Source organism: Oreochromis aureus, linkage group 11 (assembly GCF_013358895.1).
Source record: "Oreochromis aureus strain Israel breed Guangdong linkage group 11, ZZ_aureus, whole genome shotgun sequence".
Lineage (NCBI taxonomy): Eukaryota > Metazoa > Chordata > Actinopteri > Cichliformes > Cichlidae > Oreochromis > Oreochromis aureus.
In genome coordinates, this window is record NC_052952.1 from 14,600,155 (window position 1) to 14,618,122 (window position 17,968).

Genomic DNA, 17,968 nt, shown 5'->3' on the forward strand with positions numbered 1-17,968 from the left:
CTATGCTGCTTAGTCTTTGTCACTATAGTTAATTAATTATATATAATTATCTATCAGGGTTATCGGGTTAGCTACAGGCATTCCACATTTCTGATGTTAGAGATTGCTTTTCAATAACTCACCCAGCCTACTGCAAACCCTCTGCTGCTGGTGATTCTCTTTCCTCCATCAAAATGAATGATGGAGTAAGCACAGCAATATTAGGGAGACATTTTGCTGTTTGATAATGAGAAGGCATGACATAAGTTACTTCTTAGATAATGGTAGAACATTTCATATGTAACTCTCGTCCCTCATTTATAAAAAATATTCTTAGATTTATACTTTGATTTACGATAAGTTTTGTTGATTTCTTTAAAAAAAAATGCTTGGCATAAAAAACCTCACTTAGATAGGTTCGTAACACACTTACACCCCTGTGATCCATATTTCCAAATCAAACTAAACTGATGGAAATTGGCTTTTCATTTCCCTTTCATATAAAGTTAGAAGGCCCAGCCACGGCGCAAAACTGACCCCAGCAATACAAATGAATTGGTGGGATAATTAGTGGATAGACTAAACTGAATCCTGTGGGATGGGAAAATAAAGCTAAGTCAGAAATGCCAAAATCTGCAATTCCTCAAACTGCCTCTGGAGGCTGGCTCATGTTTACAGCTTTATACAAAAATAAATAAACAAATAAATAAAATAAACTGTTGTGTTCCAAATTATATGGTCTGCCGTGTGGTGCAGAACCTCTTATTTAAACAAGGCCACTTGTGGCTCCAGAAAACTAATATGGTGTTGACCAAAAATGTAAATGTTGAGGCTTCAAAATGCAGTACACAACCAGTAGGTAACATCACAGTGGCTGCACCCATCTTTTATATACAGTCTATGGTTAAGACAAATAAAACCCAGCTGCTGCAGGTGCATAGTGCAGTGGGAACAGTTTAGAATTTCAAATTGCACAAATGTGCAATTTGTGCAATTTAAATTTCACCTTAAGTCAAACTTATGACCAATATTTGTTCTAAAAACAGGGAGTTTTGTTCATGAATAAGGTGGGTAAAATCTTAGGGTGATCAACACTGATCACTGCCTTACTTGCTTGGACACTGCACCACATATACAGTACAGTGCATGATCTAAGATACTGCAACCAAACTCTTTTTTTTTCTCTCTAGTGCCAGCAGCAATGCCAGCGGCAGCAGCTGGTTATTGATGATGCTGATTATTTGTGATAATTCACTCAAACTCCCTTGTGAGTCCAGTTAAAGTCATCCACCATTATTTGCTGCCAATCAGATCAACTCAAGGTTATTTCACAACCCAAAAACTTATGTGACTGTGTGACGCATTTGTGATCTCAGAAAATCAAACCGAAACCTTATTCCATTTTTTTAAGAAGTACAAAAAACAGCCCAAAATGCCAGCGGCATTGCCAATAGCAACAACTGATTCCTAAAGAAGGCTGTGTTGCATCGACTTTTGTTACGTCATACTAAGCTACAGAAGGACTTTGTGGAGGACATACTGATGTGAAGTGCTGTAAACCTTAAATTTCCCATTTTCTAATAGAGTTTGTCTGCATCTTTCGGGCCTTTACTTTCCTGCTTCCCAGTAATAACTCATCAGTCGAGCAGTGTAGGCGGCTTTCTGACAGCTTTTTCCTTGGGCTTTATTTTTGCTGATAAAGTTTGAGTTTCTCTACTTTTTCTATCACAGTCTCTGGAATTTTAAACACAACCACATTAGAAGACAAGCAGGCATCACTTCCTGTGCAAAAGAAACACCCATCATCAGATGATTGGTCTCAGTCATGAGAATGTCATATCACCTCAGTGAAATAAAGTAACAGAATCAAGTTTAAGTTTATATTCTGATTCATACTTTGTGGAACCAAAGGTGATCGTAATTGCATAACACGTTTTGGAAACTCAGTCCAAAGAAGCAGTTGGTAAAATCAGAGGGCGCAGAAGGTGGAGCTGGAGTGGAGAAAAGGTTTACAAGAGTCGCTGGTGGCCGGATAAAACAGTTCCACACTCGCTTCAAGGAAAGGTTAATGTCTCTTTCTCAATTTCTTCATTGCTCCCTCCCTTGCTTTCCCAGCTGAGGTCTGTGTGACTTACAGCAGGTCCAGACTGCATTAGATTAAATCATAAATTACTCACCCACCCCCCATATCTACATCCCCCCACCCCACTCCCTATCTCACTCTTTCCCCTTTCCATCCTCTCCCTATCTCAATCTCACTCACCCTTTATTCTCCTATATTCCATTCCCCATGTATTTCGCCTGCTCCCCCACTATTATTTCTCCCCAGCTCTAATCATTATTTTCTTTTCTTCACCCCCTTCATTTCTCTCACACTCCCTGTACTCTACAATACAAATGCTGTTCTGTTAGAGGGCTGCTACGCTGACTTTTGGACAGTGAGGCAGTGAGTGAATGTTTGCTAGAACCCCTTCTGCAGATTGGTATTTGCTGCCTTTGATCATCTATATTTTATCAAACATGAGTTTAATTTAATATAATTGGTAGCATCTCCAGTTAAATCTGCTTTCAAACTATATAGAAGTAATATCAACTGGTAGTCTTATACTGTGGATATGGCAGCTGGCCATGGTGTGCTTTATACGTGTTCACAAAGACGGCTAACAAAACAGACTAGGCTATTCTATTCATTTCCTCCTTCTCATCTGTGGTGTTCATGCAGGCATACAATAACACTGCGTTCTGGTGCCCTTACTTCACCATCTAGGCAGTGCTAGAGAATGGCACGAGCATTAACTATGCTACTTTTTTAAATTGGCAGCTAATTCCTAATGCAATGTTTTAAGCAGTTCAACAATTAAAATTGCAAATTTGCATACAGTTTTAACTGTTAGCTAAAGGTACTCTGATTGTATTTTGGACAGTAAAACAAATGTGTCATAATCACTCACTCAATATGTAAGAAGGAGAGGACAGGTGAGGAAAATGAGTAGTTATTTTGAAAGGTAAGGACTGCTCAGGAAGGGGCATTTGATCACCTGGAAAGTTGTCACTGTATGAGGTACAGTACTGATTATACTGGGTTTGACCTCTTTTTTCCTTCAGAACTTCCTTAAATCTTACAGATCTAAGCACCTATCAGAGAATGGTCTGCATTCACATAATAGTGACACGCACTTGCTACAGATTTGCCAGCTGCACATTCAAGATTTGAATCTCCCGTTTCTACCACTTCCTATAGACGCTGTACTGGACTGAGATCTGGTGACTGAGGAGGCCGTTCGAGTACAGTGAACTCACTGCCATGTTCAAAGATCAACTTTAACGTGATTTGAGCTCTAGGACATGCCCCTTCATCCTGCTGAAAGCAGCCATCAGAAGGTGTACACTGTGGTCACAAAGGAATAGAAACAGTCAGCAACAAAAAATCAGGTAGGCTCTAGTTTTCAAACAATGCTCAGGTGGTGCTAACAGACCAAAAGTGTGTCAAGAAAATATCCCCCCAACTCCAGGCTCTCAAGTTCACCATATTCTTACAATACCATTCAAGCAGAAATAGAGATACATCATGCCAGGCGACGTTTTTCCAATCTTTTATTGTCCAGTTTTAGTGAGCCATGTGAACTGTAGCCTCAGTTTCCTGTTCTGAGGGGACAGGAGTGTTACCTGGTGTGACCTTCAGCTTGTGTAACCCATCTGCTTCAAGGTTCAAGATCTTATGTGTTCAGAGATGTTATTCTTTGCAATATGGATGTAACAAGTGGTTATTTGAGTTACTGTTGCCTTCCTATCAGCTCAAAGCAGTCTGGCTATTCTCCTCTTAAGGCATTTTCACCCAGAGAACTGCTGCTCACTGGATAGTTTCTCTTTTTGGACCATTTTCTGTGAACCCTTGACATGGTTTTGTGGGAAAATCTCAGCAGTTTCACGAGTTTCTGAAATAAAACCCTGGCATCAACAACCGTGTCGATTAAAAGTCACTTAAATCACCTTCATTCTTCATTCTGACTCTCAGTTTGAACTTCAGCAATTTGTCTCTACCTTGTCTGCAGGCCTAAATGCACTGCTTGATGCCATGTCATTGGCTGATTAGATATTTTGGTCAACTAACAGGGTTTACCTAATAAAGTGTCTTGTCAGTGTATTGGAATTGGTGCATGGCAGACTGTGGCATCCATCGTTTTAGATTATTACAAAGAAAGGCGTCATGAATTTGACCTTAAGCTGGTGATGTTCTTTAGCACTTGTCAATTTCTGACTAGTAAACCTCAGAGACATCTAAGGTTTCCCCCACCTGCTAAATCCCACTTTAACCCCTCATAATTACTATATCATCACATGCATACTCATCAGTGGAATCACAACTATCTTATATCTATCTTTTATGATATCCCACCTGATACATCAACTATAATAGCTGAATTGTACTAAAACTGTAGTTTATTTAATTTTTTACTTTTACTTAGTATTCTTATTTTCTTAAAAATAAAATGTTTTAGTTTCAGGTTTCTTCCTTATTTCCTTTGTAGTGCACACAATAACATTACATCGAGTTATGATGACTGAGACCTCTGTAAAGGTCTACACATTGTCGGATATTGTTTATGGACTTAGAGAAATAGAGGCATGTTAGGGGCTTAACAGAGCTTTTGTGGGATAAGAACATGGTTAAAGGAAAAAAAAAAAAGAAAACAGAATTGCCCCTCCATTCAACCCCCACACATCTTGCGCTGCTGCTCCGCTGGAGAAAAAGAGGAATAAAATAGAGTGACCCTGCCACTAGCAGCTCTCTTTTCCCCCCACTGCTCTCTTCTTCCTCCCCCTTGCCGTGTGAAATCAAATTTCCATGTGGCTCCCGTATCTGTTGCACAGCGAGGTGATTTATCAGGGATGCAAAGAGCATGCAGAAACAATCTTTATTACATCCATTTCCTGCTTGTCAGCCGGGATCATGTTGGCTGTTCATTAAAGGCGCGGTGCAGGTGAGGAGAATGCATCCCGATGCCTTGATAGATTGTCTGCTCCCCTGTGGTGACAGCAGCTGGATGGATTGAACAGCGGGGGGCGAGCGGGGAGGGAAAAAGCGCTGACTCTGTCGCTCCCCCTGTCAGACACACTTTTACATGGCCGGCCAGTGTCATTTCTACCAAACTGCCCTACAGACACACATGCACAAACGGGCTTATGACACTCTCTGGAGTTAAGCCAGGAGTGTGCCTTAATGCATGAGTGCATGTGCACCACAAGCATACAAGTATTTATGGACAGTGATGCAAAGACACTGAGACACAAATTGTAAAATTGAAGTTTTCCTTATTATACAGTACAATCCTTGGCTCTCTGTGCTGAAAACATGGGCTGAAGAACAGCTCATGACGGAGACTTTTACCCTAAAGAAAAAAAAAAACACAACCTGAAAATAGACAGTTAATTATACCTTTCAGCAGCGTAGTCACAGCTGTTCAAAGCTTAATATATATTAATATATATTAATTTTAAAATAAATATGTTCTCACAGGTAGTTCTGTGTTGCTTGGCAACTGCTTTGTTTAAATACTTTGAGGACTTTGTTGCTTAGTGTAAAGATAATTAGCGTTATTATCTTGTACACGGCACTGGGTGCATCTGTAATAGCTGGCACACAGTGAATAGGGCAAATATGTTAGGTTAATTTACACTGTAACAAATACATGCAAATACTAAGAAATATGTTGGAATTATGGCATAAGTACAAACTTACAGTGCATTGATATGTCATGAATTTACCACATACAGACCTGTTGATCACCAAGTAATATCAATCTTATGTAAAAGAATACTCGTATAATATTTGTTTTCACCTATTTTATTTGGAACTGTATGCAAATGCTTTTCGACTGTTCAGAAGTGACCATGAAATATAAGTGATTAACAGAACCTGTTAAGTCTGGCAGCCAGGAACGGCCCAGTGGTGGACTTGGTGGGGTGATGGTGGTCGTCGACGGAGAGATCACAAATGACGGGAATAAGTAGTAGGATTTAAGAGTGTAATAACGGACTGAACATAGCACTTTGGTAAGACACTATCCTATTGTCACAAAATAAACGTTTAACATATTTTATAACACATCTGCTCACTGTACAGCACAGGCTTATACTGACAGCAGCGCTCTGAGATACAGTTAACTTTGATCATATTTATTGTAACATTTGTAGCTTTATATTAGCTAAGTAACTAAAGATAACAATATTAGCTCAGAATTTGACTGGATGTTTTTGACTTTTACTATTAAGTCTTTATAGTTCTGAATATTCCAACTCTTTTTACATAAAGGAGTCTAAGGAAAGGTTTTTAGGCCCACCAAAACTGTGGCAAAAGCCCTATTTATATTTTAGATTATGAAAAATGGTCTACAGCACACAAAATTTAAAGCTAATTCAATTGCACAGTTCAGTGACCTACTGTATGTCAGTAGATTGCAGATTGCACTCAACTGAATTCTGCTTTGTTACCCCTCCCGATCCAAGCGCATGATTTTCGCTACATTGGCCACTGTAGGCCAAACTACTGTGGCCGCCGTTCATCTGTAGTGAGTGTAGGCTGTTAGTCTGCTGTTTGTGAGGTTAATTGTTGAGGATATCCCAAACTTTTCTATCAGTTAGCTGCTGTTTTTGCCGCTGTTAGCTGCTGTTAGCCAGCGTTAGTGAAACTTTTATGTATGTGTCTCCAGCCACATAAATAAAAACTGATTATGTGGAACAGCAACGTCCATTTCCACTATTATAGTCAAAAACTAACATCCAGTCCTTCAAGTAACCTCAAAAAGTATTTATTGTACCTTTGAGTAATATATAACATGAACAGACAGCAATTCAATAGTACTCATACTGTGTGACTTTACAATGTCAATCAGACACAAAACACAGCCCTGCCTCTTAGAATGGCTACGTAAGCCTTCATAATCAGCCATAAAATCTTTTATCACACCTCCTACATCACCTGATAAATACATACAGAATGACAACATAATTAAAGTTCTGCATCTATATGAAGCTTACATTAACTCCTCGGGGTACAATTTTTTTGGGTGTAACTATAAATTTCTACCTTTATCTTACAGCGGTTTCTTCCGAAAACATGAAGAAAAGAAGAAGAAATCGCACAATGTCTCCATCCGCTCCAGAGTGCAGTTATGCTCAAATTAATGTTTACAGAAGAAAAAAGTATACTCAAAAGGTTTTCTTTTCTTTCTATGCTCTTCACACATCAGTGTGGCAAGAAACAGTCCTGTATTCAGTCTTCTTTTTCTAAATTCTTGTTATTCTCTTTCTTCCCCCATTCATTCATTGCTCTATCTCCATCTCCTAGTCTAATTTGTGTCCTGTTTCTCCTTGTATACCAATGACATGTAATGACAATGGCGTAAGCACCGATCGATAGGAGTCTGCTTTTGGACTCCTTGGCCACGGGGGACAGAGGCCAGCGTTGATAGCTGGGTGACAGGGACATTGTAGTAGAGTGGCAGGACAAGGTGGGTGGGGGGTGGATGTGATTTCTCTGATGAATCTTTATCCTTATCCCACTCACCGGTCATAATGCGTTGATGACAGGCTAATGAGCGCTGCTTATGTTGAAGTGCACACTGTGTGACAGTTGTCTTTTATTCCTCCTATAAAAGTGTCCAAGAGCCTCATTTATCAAACTATAGAGCCCTCTGTATGTGAACTTTGAGGACATGTCCATACAAACCAGATAGCTAGTGTTTACCAGAGATGTATAGTTACAGCTTTAGTCTATAAAAAAGGAAAAATATCCCACCTATTTTACACTGTTGTGTATGTACAATCTGTATGTTTATGTACATATGGTCAACTCATCCATCTGACGTTTCCAGTAGCTTTAATGTAGAGTACTGTTGTAGACACACGTAGTAAAGAAGTGATAAACATGAACAACATGGCAAACAACGAATCTAAAATGTTGATCTCTGTAGAATGAAAAGTTGTCTCATACTGATGTTAAACTGCTCACAGTATGGTGGTTGTTTTTTTTAGATCCATTGTATAATATCAAAACTTTCAAAACAGTTTTTTTTGTATTAAAACCAGAGAAAACAAACTGTCTTATCTAATATCTTCAGAACTTGTTTGGGGACAAAAATAACTACATTAAAAGCGAACACTGTATAAAATAAAATGTCATCTCTGGGTCTGAAAAGTGAAGTGACCTAAAACTGCTTCCTTTCTAAAGGCCAGCAGGGGGCGGTTATGGTTACAAAATAAAGACTAATAAAGGTTGATGAGAAAATGACTCTTCTTCTCATATGATTTATTAGGTTGGTAAATATTTTTCTAATGAGTTTATGATATTGATTGCTATTTTCAAGTCTTCTTCAATAAAGCATGATATTCATGCTGTGAATGGTGGTCTCATTTAGAGTCAAATAAGCATTAAGTCATAGTAGGATTTAGAATTTGACTACCTTTTGTTTGGCATATCACTACTGCATGGCATCCAGCACCACTGTACCTAAAGTAACTGGGACTGGTGTTAAACATGTGGCACAGTTTTCCAACAAAATTTTCCCAGTGCTTTTCTAATAGAGCAAGGGATTTTCAACATAGCATTTCTAAAAATAATAGTTTTCTTTAGAAAGCATGAATTCTTTCTATTTGCACGAAACAACAGAATTATTTCAGTAAAAAAAAAACTACCACAGTCAGTATTATTAGCCCCTTGAGAAACTGACCTTTTTATTGAGCCCTGACACAAACCACTGCTGTGCAATGATGTGCTTTTACTCTGTTATACTTAAAGCTTGTGAAATCAAGTTAAAACTGAGGGATATCTTCCAATTTATACACAGTATAAAAACGTCATGCCAAAAATAGAAGACATCCGTTTAGACGTGAGAAAAAGAATTATTGATGCTCACAAAGCAGGAGATGGATATACAAAGTTATCACAGCATTTCCAAGTTTCTAGAACTGGACTGAGATGTATCATCAAGAAATTCAGAAAAAAAAACACACGGTACAGAAGCAAAAGACTTCAAAGACTCTGTAAAGCAAACTAGTGAGAGATGTGTCTAAATACCCCCGAACAGCTGCCATGACTGAAGTACGCTAAAGGCAACCTGGAGAAAGATTATGCTTACTGGAAGTGCGTCCTTTGGTCAGATGAGACAAAACTAAGCTCATCTGGACTCACGTGCTTATATTTGGAGAAAGAAGGAAGAGACATAAAACCCAAAGAACATTGTTCACAGTGAAACACAGTGGTGGGAGAATTATGCTGTAGGGATGCTTCAGTACACTTGGAACTGGGAATCTCATCAGGGTGGAAGGGACGACCAACAAGGATACGTGAAGATCTGAAAATTAAATCTCATGCAGCAAAACTGAGTCTGGATGGTCGCTTTGTCTTCCAACATGACAAATGTTTGACAACAAACATATGTCACTCCTGGTAAAGAACTACCTCCAGAGGACCAAAGTGAATGTTATTGACTGACCTCCCCAACCCTTAACTTGAATCCCAATGAAAATCTGTTCGTTGAACTGAATATCGAAGTTTATGACAGAAGACCATCAAATCTGGAGGGATTCACCAAAGAAGGGTTTTCAAAGAAAAATAAACCTAGAATGCTGGAAAACTGTGTAAAGAATTCCTTGCTCTGCTTAACAGCATTTGGGAAATATATTCAAAAAAAAGTTTCATAGGGGGAGCTAATGGTTCTCTCCTCATCTGTAAGTAGAATTTGATTCAAGGCTGTTTAACTAATACCACCATGAATAACGGATGCTCCTTGCTAACCGTGTGAGACAGTGTAAGCGTTAGCTGACGAGTACAACCTCTCTTCTCAGCATCGATTAAGCAAATTAATAATAGATAAATGTTTCACTTTTTCAATAATTACACAGTTTCACAAACCTACACTGTATAATATAGTCACAACCTTGTAGGTCAGTTTGCATCTTCACAGATTCCATGCGTTGCACTCGAAAGTGTGCATACACAAAGTTGAGAAATAAGGGTCTTTATTATTTTATAGCTTTTCAACGATCACCCACTGTCCATGAAGCTATAAAAGCAAGTTGATGAAACTATAACTAAGGCTGCCATGTAGAGAGGACAGTAAAGGGTATAGTCCATGCAAACACAGGAAAGCATATGAGTGAAGGTGGCACTGTGAATGTGATTCAACAGTTTTAAAAAAACAAGTCTCAGATTGCCAATTACATCTAAAACAGAGGGACTGAACTGAAGGATGGCTATGGAGGAGGAGCACAGTGGAGGAGGGGGCGGTAGGGTGCTTTCACTCAAAGAAAATAATTTATTTCATTGTGATATTAAAATCAATGACATCGATTGAAAGGTGGCTAAAGGTGAGCGTGTACATGATCCTTTAGCTGTGAGAGGCAAAATGTCCAAAAGGGAGGGAAAGAAAGAGAGATGAGGAAAAAGGAGGAGTAGAAGAAGAAGAAAAGGTGGCCAGAGGAAAAAGTCACCTCCTAGTTAACAAAGAGGGGAAAGGGAAGAGGAAAAGAGGAAAAAAGAAAGAAGGAAGAGAAAGAGAGAGGGGAGGGAGAAAGGAAAAAGAGCGGGGCTCTTGCCCAGTGGAATCAATACAGAGAGGTGGAGCAGAGTACAATAGCCTCAGAGGAGAGGAGATTCAGTGGTGCAGGTCTAATACTCTCTGTCTCATACACACACACACACACACACACACATACACATACATTAACACATACACACTCGCCCCACTCTGAATCCTTTTTGCTCTTGCTTTCTCCTGACATTTCCCTCTATATCCTTCCTCTATTTAATTTCTTTCTCCTTCTCTCTTGCTTGCTCATTCTGTAGCCACCCTCCACCTCGTGCCACCCATACCCAAACATACACACACAGACACAGTCTGTATGCAGAAGGATGCAGAAGAGAGAGAAGGCCTTCTGTCCAAAGAGGCTAACCACAACACAAGCTTTTTTTCCTGAAACCAGACACTGAAGTCAAAAACTGACACTCCTGCATGCATGCATGCATACCAGCGAATCAACACACACAGATATATTGTTTCTTAGAACCCAGTCACTTTCACACACAGAGGGCAGAGTCAGAGGCACTTGAATGCAAAAAAGAAGAAGAAAAAAAAGGTGAAGACTTCAACACACACATACAAAACAGCACACACAACTACTCCAGCTCTATCAGCACTTGAGACTAGTGAGGCTTCAATTAGTTCTTGATGAATGAGCCCATAAGATGCCGCTCTCTCATTTCCCTTGTTGCCAGATATCCAAGCAATCAGAGAGAAATGAATTCTCATTGTGGCATGACTGAGACGAAGATGACGGTGGTAGGGCGGTGGTAGCGGTGGTAGCGGCTGGGGGGGGGGGCACTAACATAAATCATTCACCCTCTCCGCTCAGGGCCAGAGTTGAGCTTTGTCACACCAAACCTGACAAGCCTTTGCCGATTTAACACCTTTTGGTTTTGGGTTTTTTTCATGCACACTGCACACATCTTGTCTAAGTATTGCATAGAATTGCTGCATTATGCAAGTTTCTAATTGAAATATATTTTTTCAAAAATGTAAGTTTGTTTCTGGTCTAATTGCGTAAAGCAAAGGCAATGCATACTCAACTGAGTTAAAAGCGTAAATACTGCAAAAAAACGTGCCTTAGTTTTTAGATGTTGACTGCCAGCAAATGCAGATTTTATCTATTTTGTTTATAACGTATGTGAACATGTTTGTTGCAGTAAAGTTAGACTCACCATCATCAATGATGCTGACCACGACTCCATGTCCGGTAACATTGTTCCTCCAAACTGGCATCACATTCAGGTCAGTCGCATCAGTGTACTCACCCTGTGCAAACTATACACACACAGACACATATATACACAATATTATTAAAATGTTAGCATCACAAAAAAGTATAATTTCCTTTTTTCTACTTTTTTCCAAGTCTGCTTGGTGGCACGCTGATATCCTCACAGAGCCTTGCTCAGTATATTTACTAGCGGACATAGTAAATATAATGTAACAATGGCATAAATCAGATATCAACTGCTTTCTGTTTTTGTTCACTGCATTGTCAGTGTGCAAAAGGCTCTTAACACTGCAGGTAAAAAAAAATAACAGAGACAGTCTTAGATTCTTGTCTACTGCAGTCCACTGTGCCGCAGCACATAGGTGTGCCTTGAGAAATGATCAGGTGTGCCGTGGAAGATGATCTGGTTCCACCTGGTTAGTACTCTAAGCGATCGGCGTAACGTGCAGAACAAGTACATTCTCTTCCACTAGAGGGCAGTACAACTACCTGCTCTAATTAAATGGGTTGCCAACTGCCATTAAAACAGAAGAAGACGAAGAAGAAATTACATAAAAGTCATGCTGTGAGACGATGAAGCACGTAATAGCAATAGATAAATATTTGAAAAGAAAAAGTAGTCAATCTGACCTGGGTCCTGGAGAAAATTCCAACCCAGATGAGGGCCCTAGCATGAGAAGTGGTCAGAAGAAAGCACAAAAGGTATAATGGGGACAAACTGAGCCAATTCTACTATACCTGATGTGCGGGAAAAAAATTATCAATATGCTTTTTGTGACTTTTTTGTTTGGTGGTGTGCCCTGTGATTTTTCTAATGTGAAATATGTGCTGTGGCTCCAAAAGGTTGGGAAACACTGGCTCAACTGGATGGATAAATGGTCAAAACTTCACTGTGCATTATTGTTATTACTGTACTGTATGTGAATATATTACCCTCTGAATCTGTGCTACATGTGCATTAATGGAAATGTTTACAGTCGCTGGGTTATGTCTACTTATGAGGAAACATGTGCACATCCAGTGATACTTTCAGAAACCATATGTACGTTCAAAGTGCCCATAAGAAGCCCGGGGAGTTCATGGACGAGTCACATAGACAGGTCTTTCATCCTTTCACTTCAAACCACACAATCCACCCACACGCACACACACACAATTCCACACACTGCTGTGCAGAAATTCTACCAACGTGAGGCACGAGAACCATCTTGGCAGCTCCCATGAGTCCTAATGGCCCCACACACTACACAGACACATTCCCTTGATAGCTTTAAGTGAAGCTTCAGACTTGCATCTCCATGCAAACACATTCTCACAGGCGCACAAACCATAAAGGTAGTGCCAAAAGGTAGCGCGCAAGCTGTCTCACCAAAAATGTCAGCAGCTTCCCAAACATCCCCTGCCCACACACACAAAGCCAATCTGATATTCAAAGTGAGTTTTTCAAGAGGCTTCAACTCTGTTGTTGTTATCATGAAGAGAGAGAGAGGGAGAGAACGAGGGGGAGAAGAACACACAATGGAAAAAATGGTTACGAGGTGGTGGCGGTGGGTGGTGGTAGTTGTGGTAGGCAGGACTTGTTTGTGTGTTTCTGTGTGTTTGTGTGTGTGTGTGCTTTCGTATATGTGTGTTTTGGGGGCTGCATCTGGGGAGCAGCAATGCTTTGTTGTTGTTGTGCGAATAAAGCTGATGAATGGAGGCAGCTAGCAGGCTAACGTCCACCAGAGCACGAGGACCGGCCCAGGGGAAAACGCACACACAACCAAAGGTACACCAAAATAAACACACACACAAACACACACACTCACACACCTTTGTGAACTTGGATATAAGCCCACAGAGAGGCATTTTGAACACTGATTCACCTCACGCAGTCGTAGAGTGATCACCAACAACATACACACACACGTGCAGAATCACGATCATTCTCTGAAGCACTGAAATATACCAGTCGTGTGTTTCTCTAGTAAATGAACATCTGGCACACACAAGCACAAATGCACACATGATCAAAGACATATACCTTTGGAGTTTTGGAAAGTTCATGCAACAAGAGAAAACAACAGTGGCACTTTTTCTATGCAGAAGACACACGTGTAAACAGAGTGATAACATAGCAATCTCTGGCTTCCCTGCCTTTATCTCAGCTGCCCCTCAGCGAAAACATACACACACTCTCTCTCATATAAACACACAGTAGGCACGCTCAAGATGCTGCGTGGATTTCAGAGGCTTTGAATGAGCTCCTCAGGAGGGGCTTGACTCCGTCTAACAAAAAGGGTACAATAGGCTCCACTTGCCTTGTGTGTGTACAGGAGGGTATAGCCCATCAGGTACAGCTTTTAGCGAACATACATGCCAGACTAGCACACACACACACAAACATATATTTGTCTGGTCCTGGCAGGCTACCAACCCTGAGCAGATTACTGACCCTCAATCAATATCTACATCCACTAGAGGCTGATTAAACACAACAGAACGAAAGCAGGAGAGCAGGGCTAGTGAGCAGGAGAGAGAGGGAGGGCCAGACAGAGAGAGCAATGTCCTCAACGTTAAAGACGCCTTTCATTTTTCTTGATTAATGAGTGATTGATAATTATGTTCTATTTCTCAGTTCATGCAATCATTCCATAAAGTTAATGTTAATCCGCTTAGTGTCATACTGCATGCTCCAGCACATGAATCATACTGTGTTTCATAAACAGTCTTGTCAATAAGCTTTCTAAATCAAGAGAGGTGACTATTTGCAACAAAATCGTGCTCATAAGAAAAGAAACTGTCAGATTTTTTTTTCTCTCACTAGTGCTTCATATGCCCCCATCATCTCTCCTGACTTCCTCTGTTTCTGTCTCCACCTCCCTCCACCCCCATTCTGACTTTCACCCCTTCATCTTGCCCTGAGAGCTGAGCTGTCAATCATTCTGTTGCCGGTTGCTCTGGTGAATCTCTGACCCCGCCCCTCCTCCTCCTCGCGCTGCCAGATTACGCCCTCGTATGTCAGTCAAGAACGTCTGCCCTGACGATTGGACGAGCCCTGGTTGCCCTGTATTAGTAATAAACCTCTGGTTTATCTAATACAGGCTGTTGAATTGTTGACTACACTTTGGTTAGAGTAAAGGAATTATTAAAACCTATCAAGGAATTGGATAAAGCATAAGTTACATAATGTAACCAGTTGTGTAAATGCAAACATAATCTAAAGGAAAAAAAAAAAACAGGGACAGGGTTTCTCAATAAGCAGCCTTCCTATTCAGCTGTTTACTGAGCTTTAATATACTTTTTGGTACCAACCGAATGTGTCAGGAGAGGTACTCAAGGCTGTTAAGCACATACGTTTCTGTAATAAACTGAAACGTGTGTGCTTAAACAAATTTTAAAAAGTTAACAACAGCTTACGAAGCATCATAGACATACCTGTGACAATATAATGACCAGTGTTGTTGTTTTTTTCCCTCAGAAAAGATTCATTCAACAAACATTTCTAAAGACAGATCCAGAACTTCGTGTCTTAAAGTTACAGTGTCTAAAATTTTCAATGCTAGATTTCGGTAGATTGCAAATATCAGTTAACTGAGGTCTGCTTTCTCACCGCTCCCAATTCAAGTGCATAAGCCCAGCTACTGTGGCTGCTGTAAAACATGTTTTAGTCAGGCCAGAAAGATCAAAAATATGAACTTTAGACTGTACCTCATAACGGCCATGGCCAGCCGGTGTGTTTCTGCTATGTTTGAACCAGATTCGCTCTGGACTTTTTCCCCATGTGTTAAAGGCTGCCAGTCCACTGTTTACCTCAGCTGTCAATGCCGGGCGAGAAGCCTCCACCTTTATTTACTCCAGGGGTGGGGGAACTCCAGGCCTCAAGGGCTGGTGTAATGCAGGTTTTAGATGTGTCCTTGATCCAACACAGTTGATTTAAATGGCTAAATTACCTCCTCAACATGTCTTGAAGTTCTCCAGAGGCCTGGTAATGAACTAATCATTTGATTCAGGTGTGTTGAGCCAGGGTGATATCTAAAACCTGCAGGACACCGGCCCTTGAGGCCTGGAGTTCCCCACCCGTGATTTACTTTGTAAGGGGCTGTAAAACTTTATGAACGAACTCTAATATACGGCTCACTGAGTCAGAGAAGCTCACTTCTAAATGATGACAATGAACATATGCTGACAGCCACTGTTTTTGGAGCTGTTGGACTCTGACACTTAGCAAATTAACTCTCATACTATGTAAGAATGTAATCAAATCAGCAGGAATGTGGGATTCTCTTGAACCTAACATTAGCTGGTGCAATGTGAGCTTATAAACAGCTGTTGTTGTTGTTTAGCCAGCTCTTGTCAGGTGTACAGAGACAGGAAGGTCATCTAATGTAGCTGACAATAACTAACTGCAACAATATTGGGAATAATAAGTATATTTATGCACATTTCTATATGTTAGAGCCTAAAATACAGTTCCTGAGATGAGGCTTGAGATAAGGAGGAAGAGGATGACATCATGCAAACTCTAGAATTAACTTGAATTTCTGATTTAGATGCTAATCTGTGAATTTTGACTACTTGAAATATTTTATAATAAAAGGCTGTAGATGCAGCTATTAAATAATTTTTACGTTATTAAAAATTGTGCCTTTTTATACCCAAGCATCCTGTCACTTTGCTCCTTTTGGTCTTCTCAAACATAGTGTACAAGTATCATCCAAACAGGATGAACAAGACTCTGCAGAATGGATGAGCATGTCTTGTTGTTGCGGCCCAGTTGTGTGTCAGTGTTGCTCCGAGCCTCATCAATCCCTGACATCTGTCTCAGTTCAACATGGACAACCCCCTTCACCTCCTCTCTCGCTCACTCTTTCCTCCTCCACAATCCCCCCCATCTCTCTATCGTCCGTCTCACTCTCCAGTCACACATGAAAGCCTGCCTGACTTATGCCTGTCAGAGGAACATCCTTCAACATGAAGATGAGAAAAGTCAGGGGTGGGGCTTCCAGATAAGACCAATGAACACATACAAACACACACTACTACACATACACATACACATAAATACACCCACCAGTTCCCACTGCATGGGCCAGAGAGGGTCATTGAAGGTGAGGGACTGGTCACTCTTATTCTCCTCGGGCTGCTTGTCAGTTACAGTCTCTTTCCTGTGGGGACCTGCAAGCACACACAACTATCATGTATAAACGTGTGCATGTAGTCTTTCTTTCCTTGTCCTGAACTCTGACTTCAGGACGTCCCTGGTTCCCAACCAATGGCGCAAGGCCTCCCAGATCTCCTTTTTCTCCGCTGAGGTGGAATTCTACTGGCAGATTACCATATCATTAGCATATTATTAGCATCTCATTGCTGCAGAACAGCTTGGCTTGCTGTCTGCGGAAGAGCCATCAGCCCATCAAGGCCTGCACCTTTCCTTCCCTACATTTAATGTTACACCGACTGCCACTCGTTTTCACCCATGCACAGCACTCTCTCTCAGTGCTCTTTACTATCTTCTCGCTATCAGTTTGTTTGATAATTTCTTGAACTGCCAAATTAATTGATATCACACTAGCCTTTTCTGGAAGTGACTGTAATGAAACATCCCACACAAGTATGTATAAATATATCTCAAGTATTAGGATTAATAGGAGATCATTTGGTTCCAAACCAATTTTAATTTGGTGTACGACTCTCTCCAGTGTAGCACTGCTATGAAACAAATAATAATTACAGTTGCTTTACCTTAATAGACTCTGATTAGGATTTGTGTTTTACCACATGTAAAACACAAATTTAAAATCTGCCTCTGGACACATGACCCAGTATGCAGAGTGTTGTCAGTAAAGCTAACATATAACAGTAGAGAACCACAAGTATAGTATTGTTAGAGAGATTCTTCCAAGTCTTTCTGAATGTAGTTGAATACCACAATTAAAAACAATTAACAATACGCTAATGTATATTTTTACAGAATAATACAGTCTTGTTTTTGCTGGACTTTGGGAGAGGAATGTGTCCCATTCTCGTTGTTCAACAGTCCTGGGTCTCCTTTGTCATATTTATCATTTCATTGTGCATCAAATGTTTTCAACTTATGAAAGATCTGGACTGCAGACAGGCCAATTCAGTACCCGGACTCTTCTAATATGAAGTCATACAATAGATGCATGATTTAGTTGAGCATTTCTGG

The 17,968-nt window shown here is 40.4% G+C and overlaps 1 protein-coding gene across 3 annotated transcripts in view; it reads right to left on the bottom strand.

Moving 5' to 3' along the window:
• LOC116320619 (furin-like protease kpc-1) overlaps positions 1-17,968 on the bottom strand; it is a 200,068-nt gene that overhangs the window by 141,675 nt on the left and 40,425 nt on the right. For all 3 annotated transcript variants that reach the window (XM_039619940.1, XM_039619938.1, XM_039619939.1), the window contains exons 5-6: positions 16,850-16,953; positions 11,738-11,840 (exon numbers count right to left, since the gene is read on the bottom strand). In XM_039619940.1, coding sequence (XP_039475874.1) covers positions 11,738-11,840; positions 16,850-16,953 — 207 coding nt within the window. The remainder of the gene's footprint in view (positions 1-11,737; positions 11,841-16,849; positions 16,954-17,968) is intronic.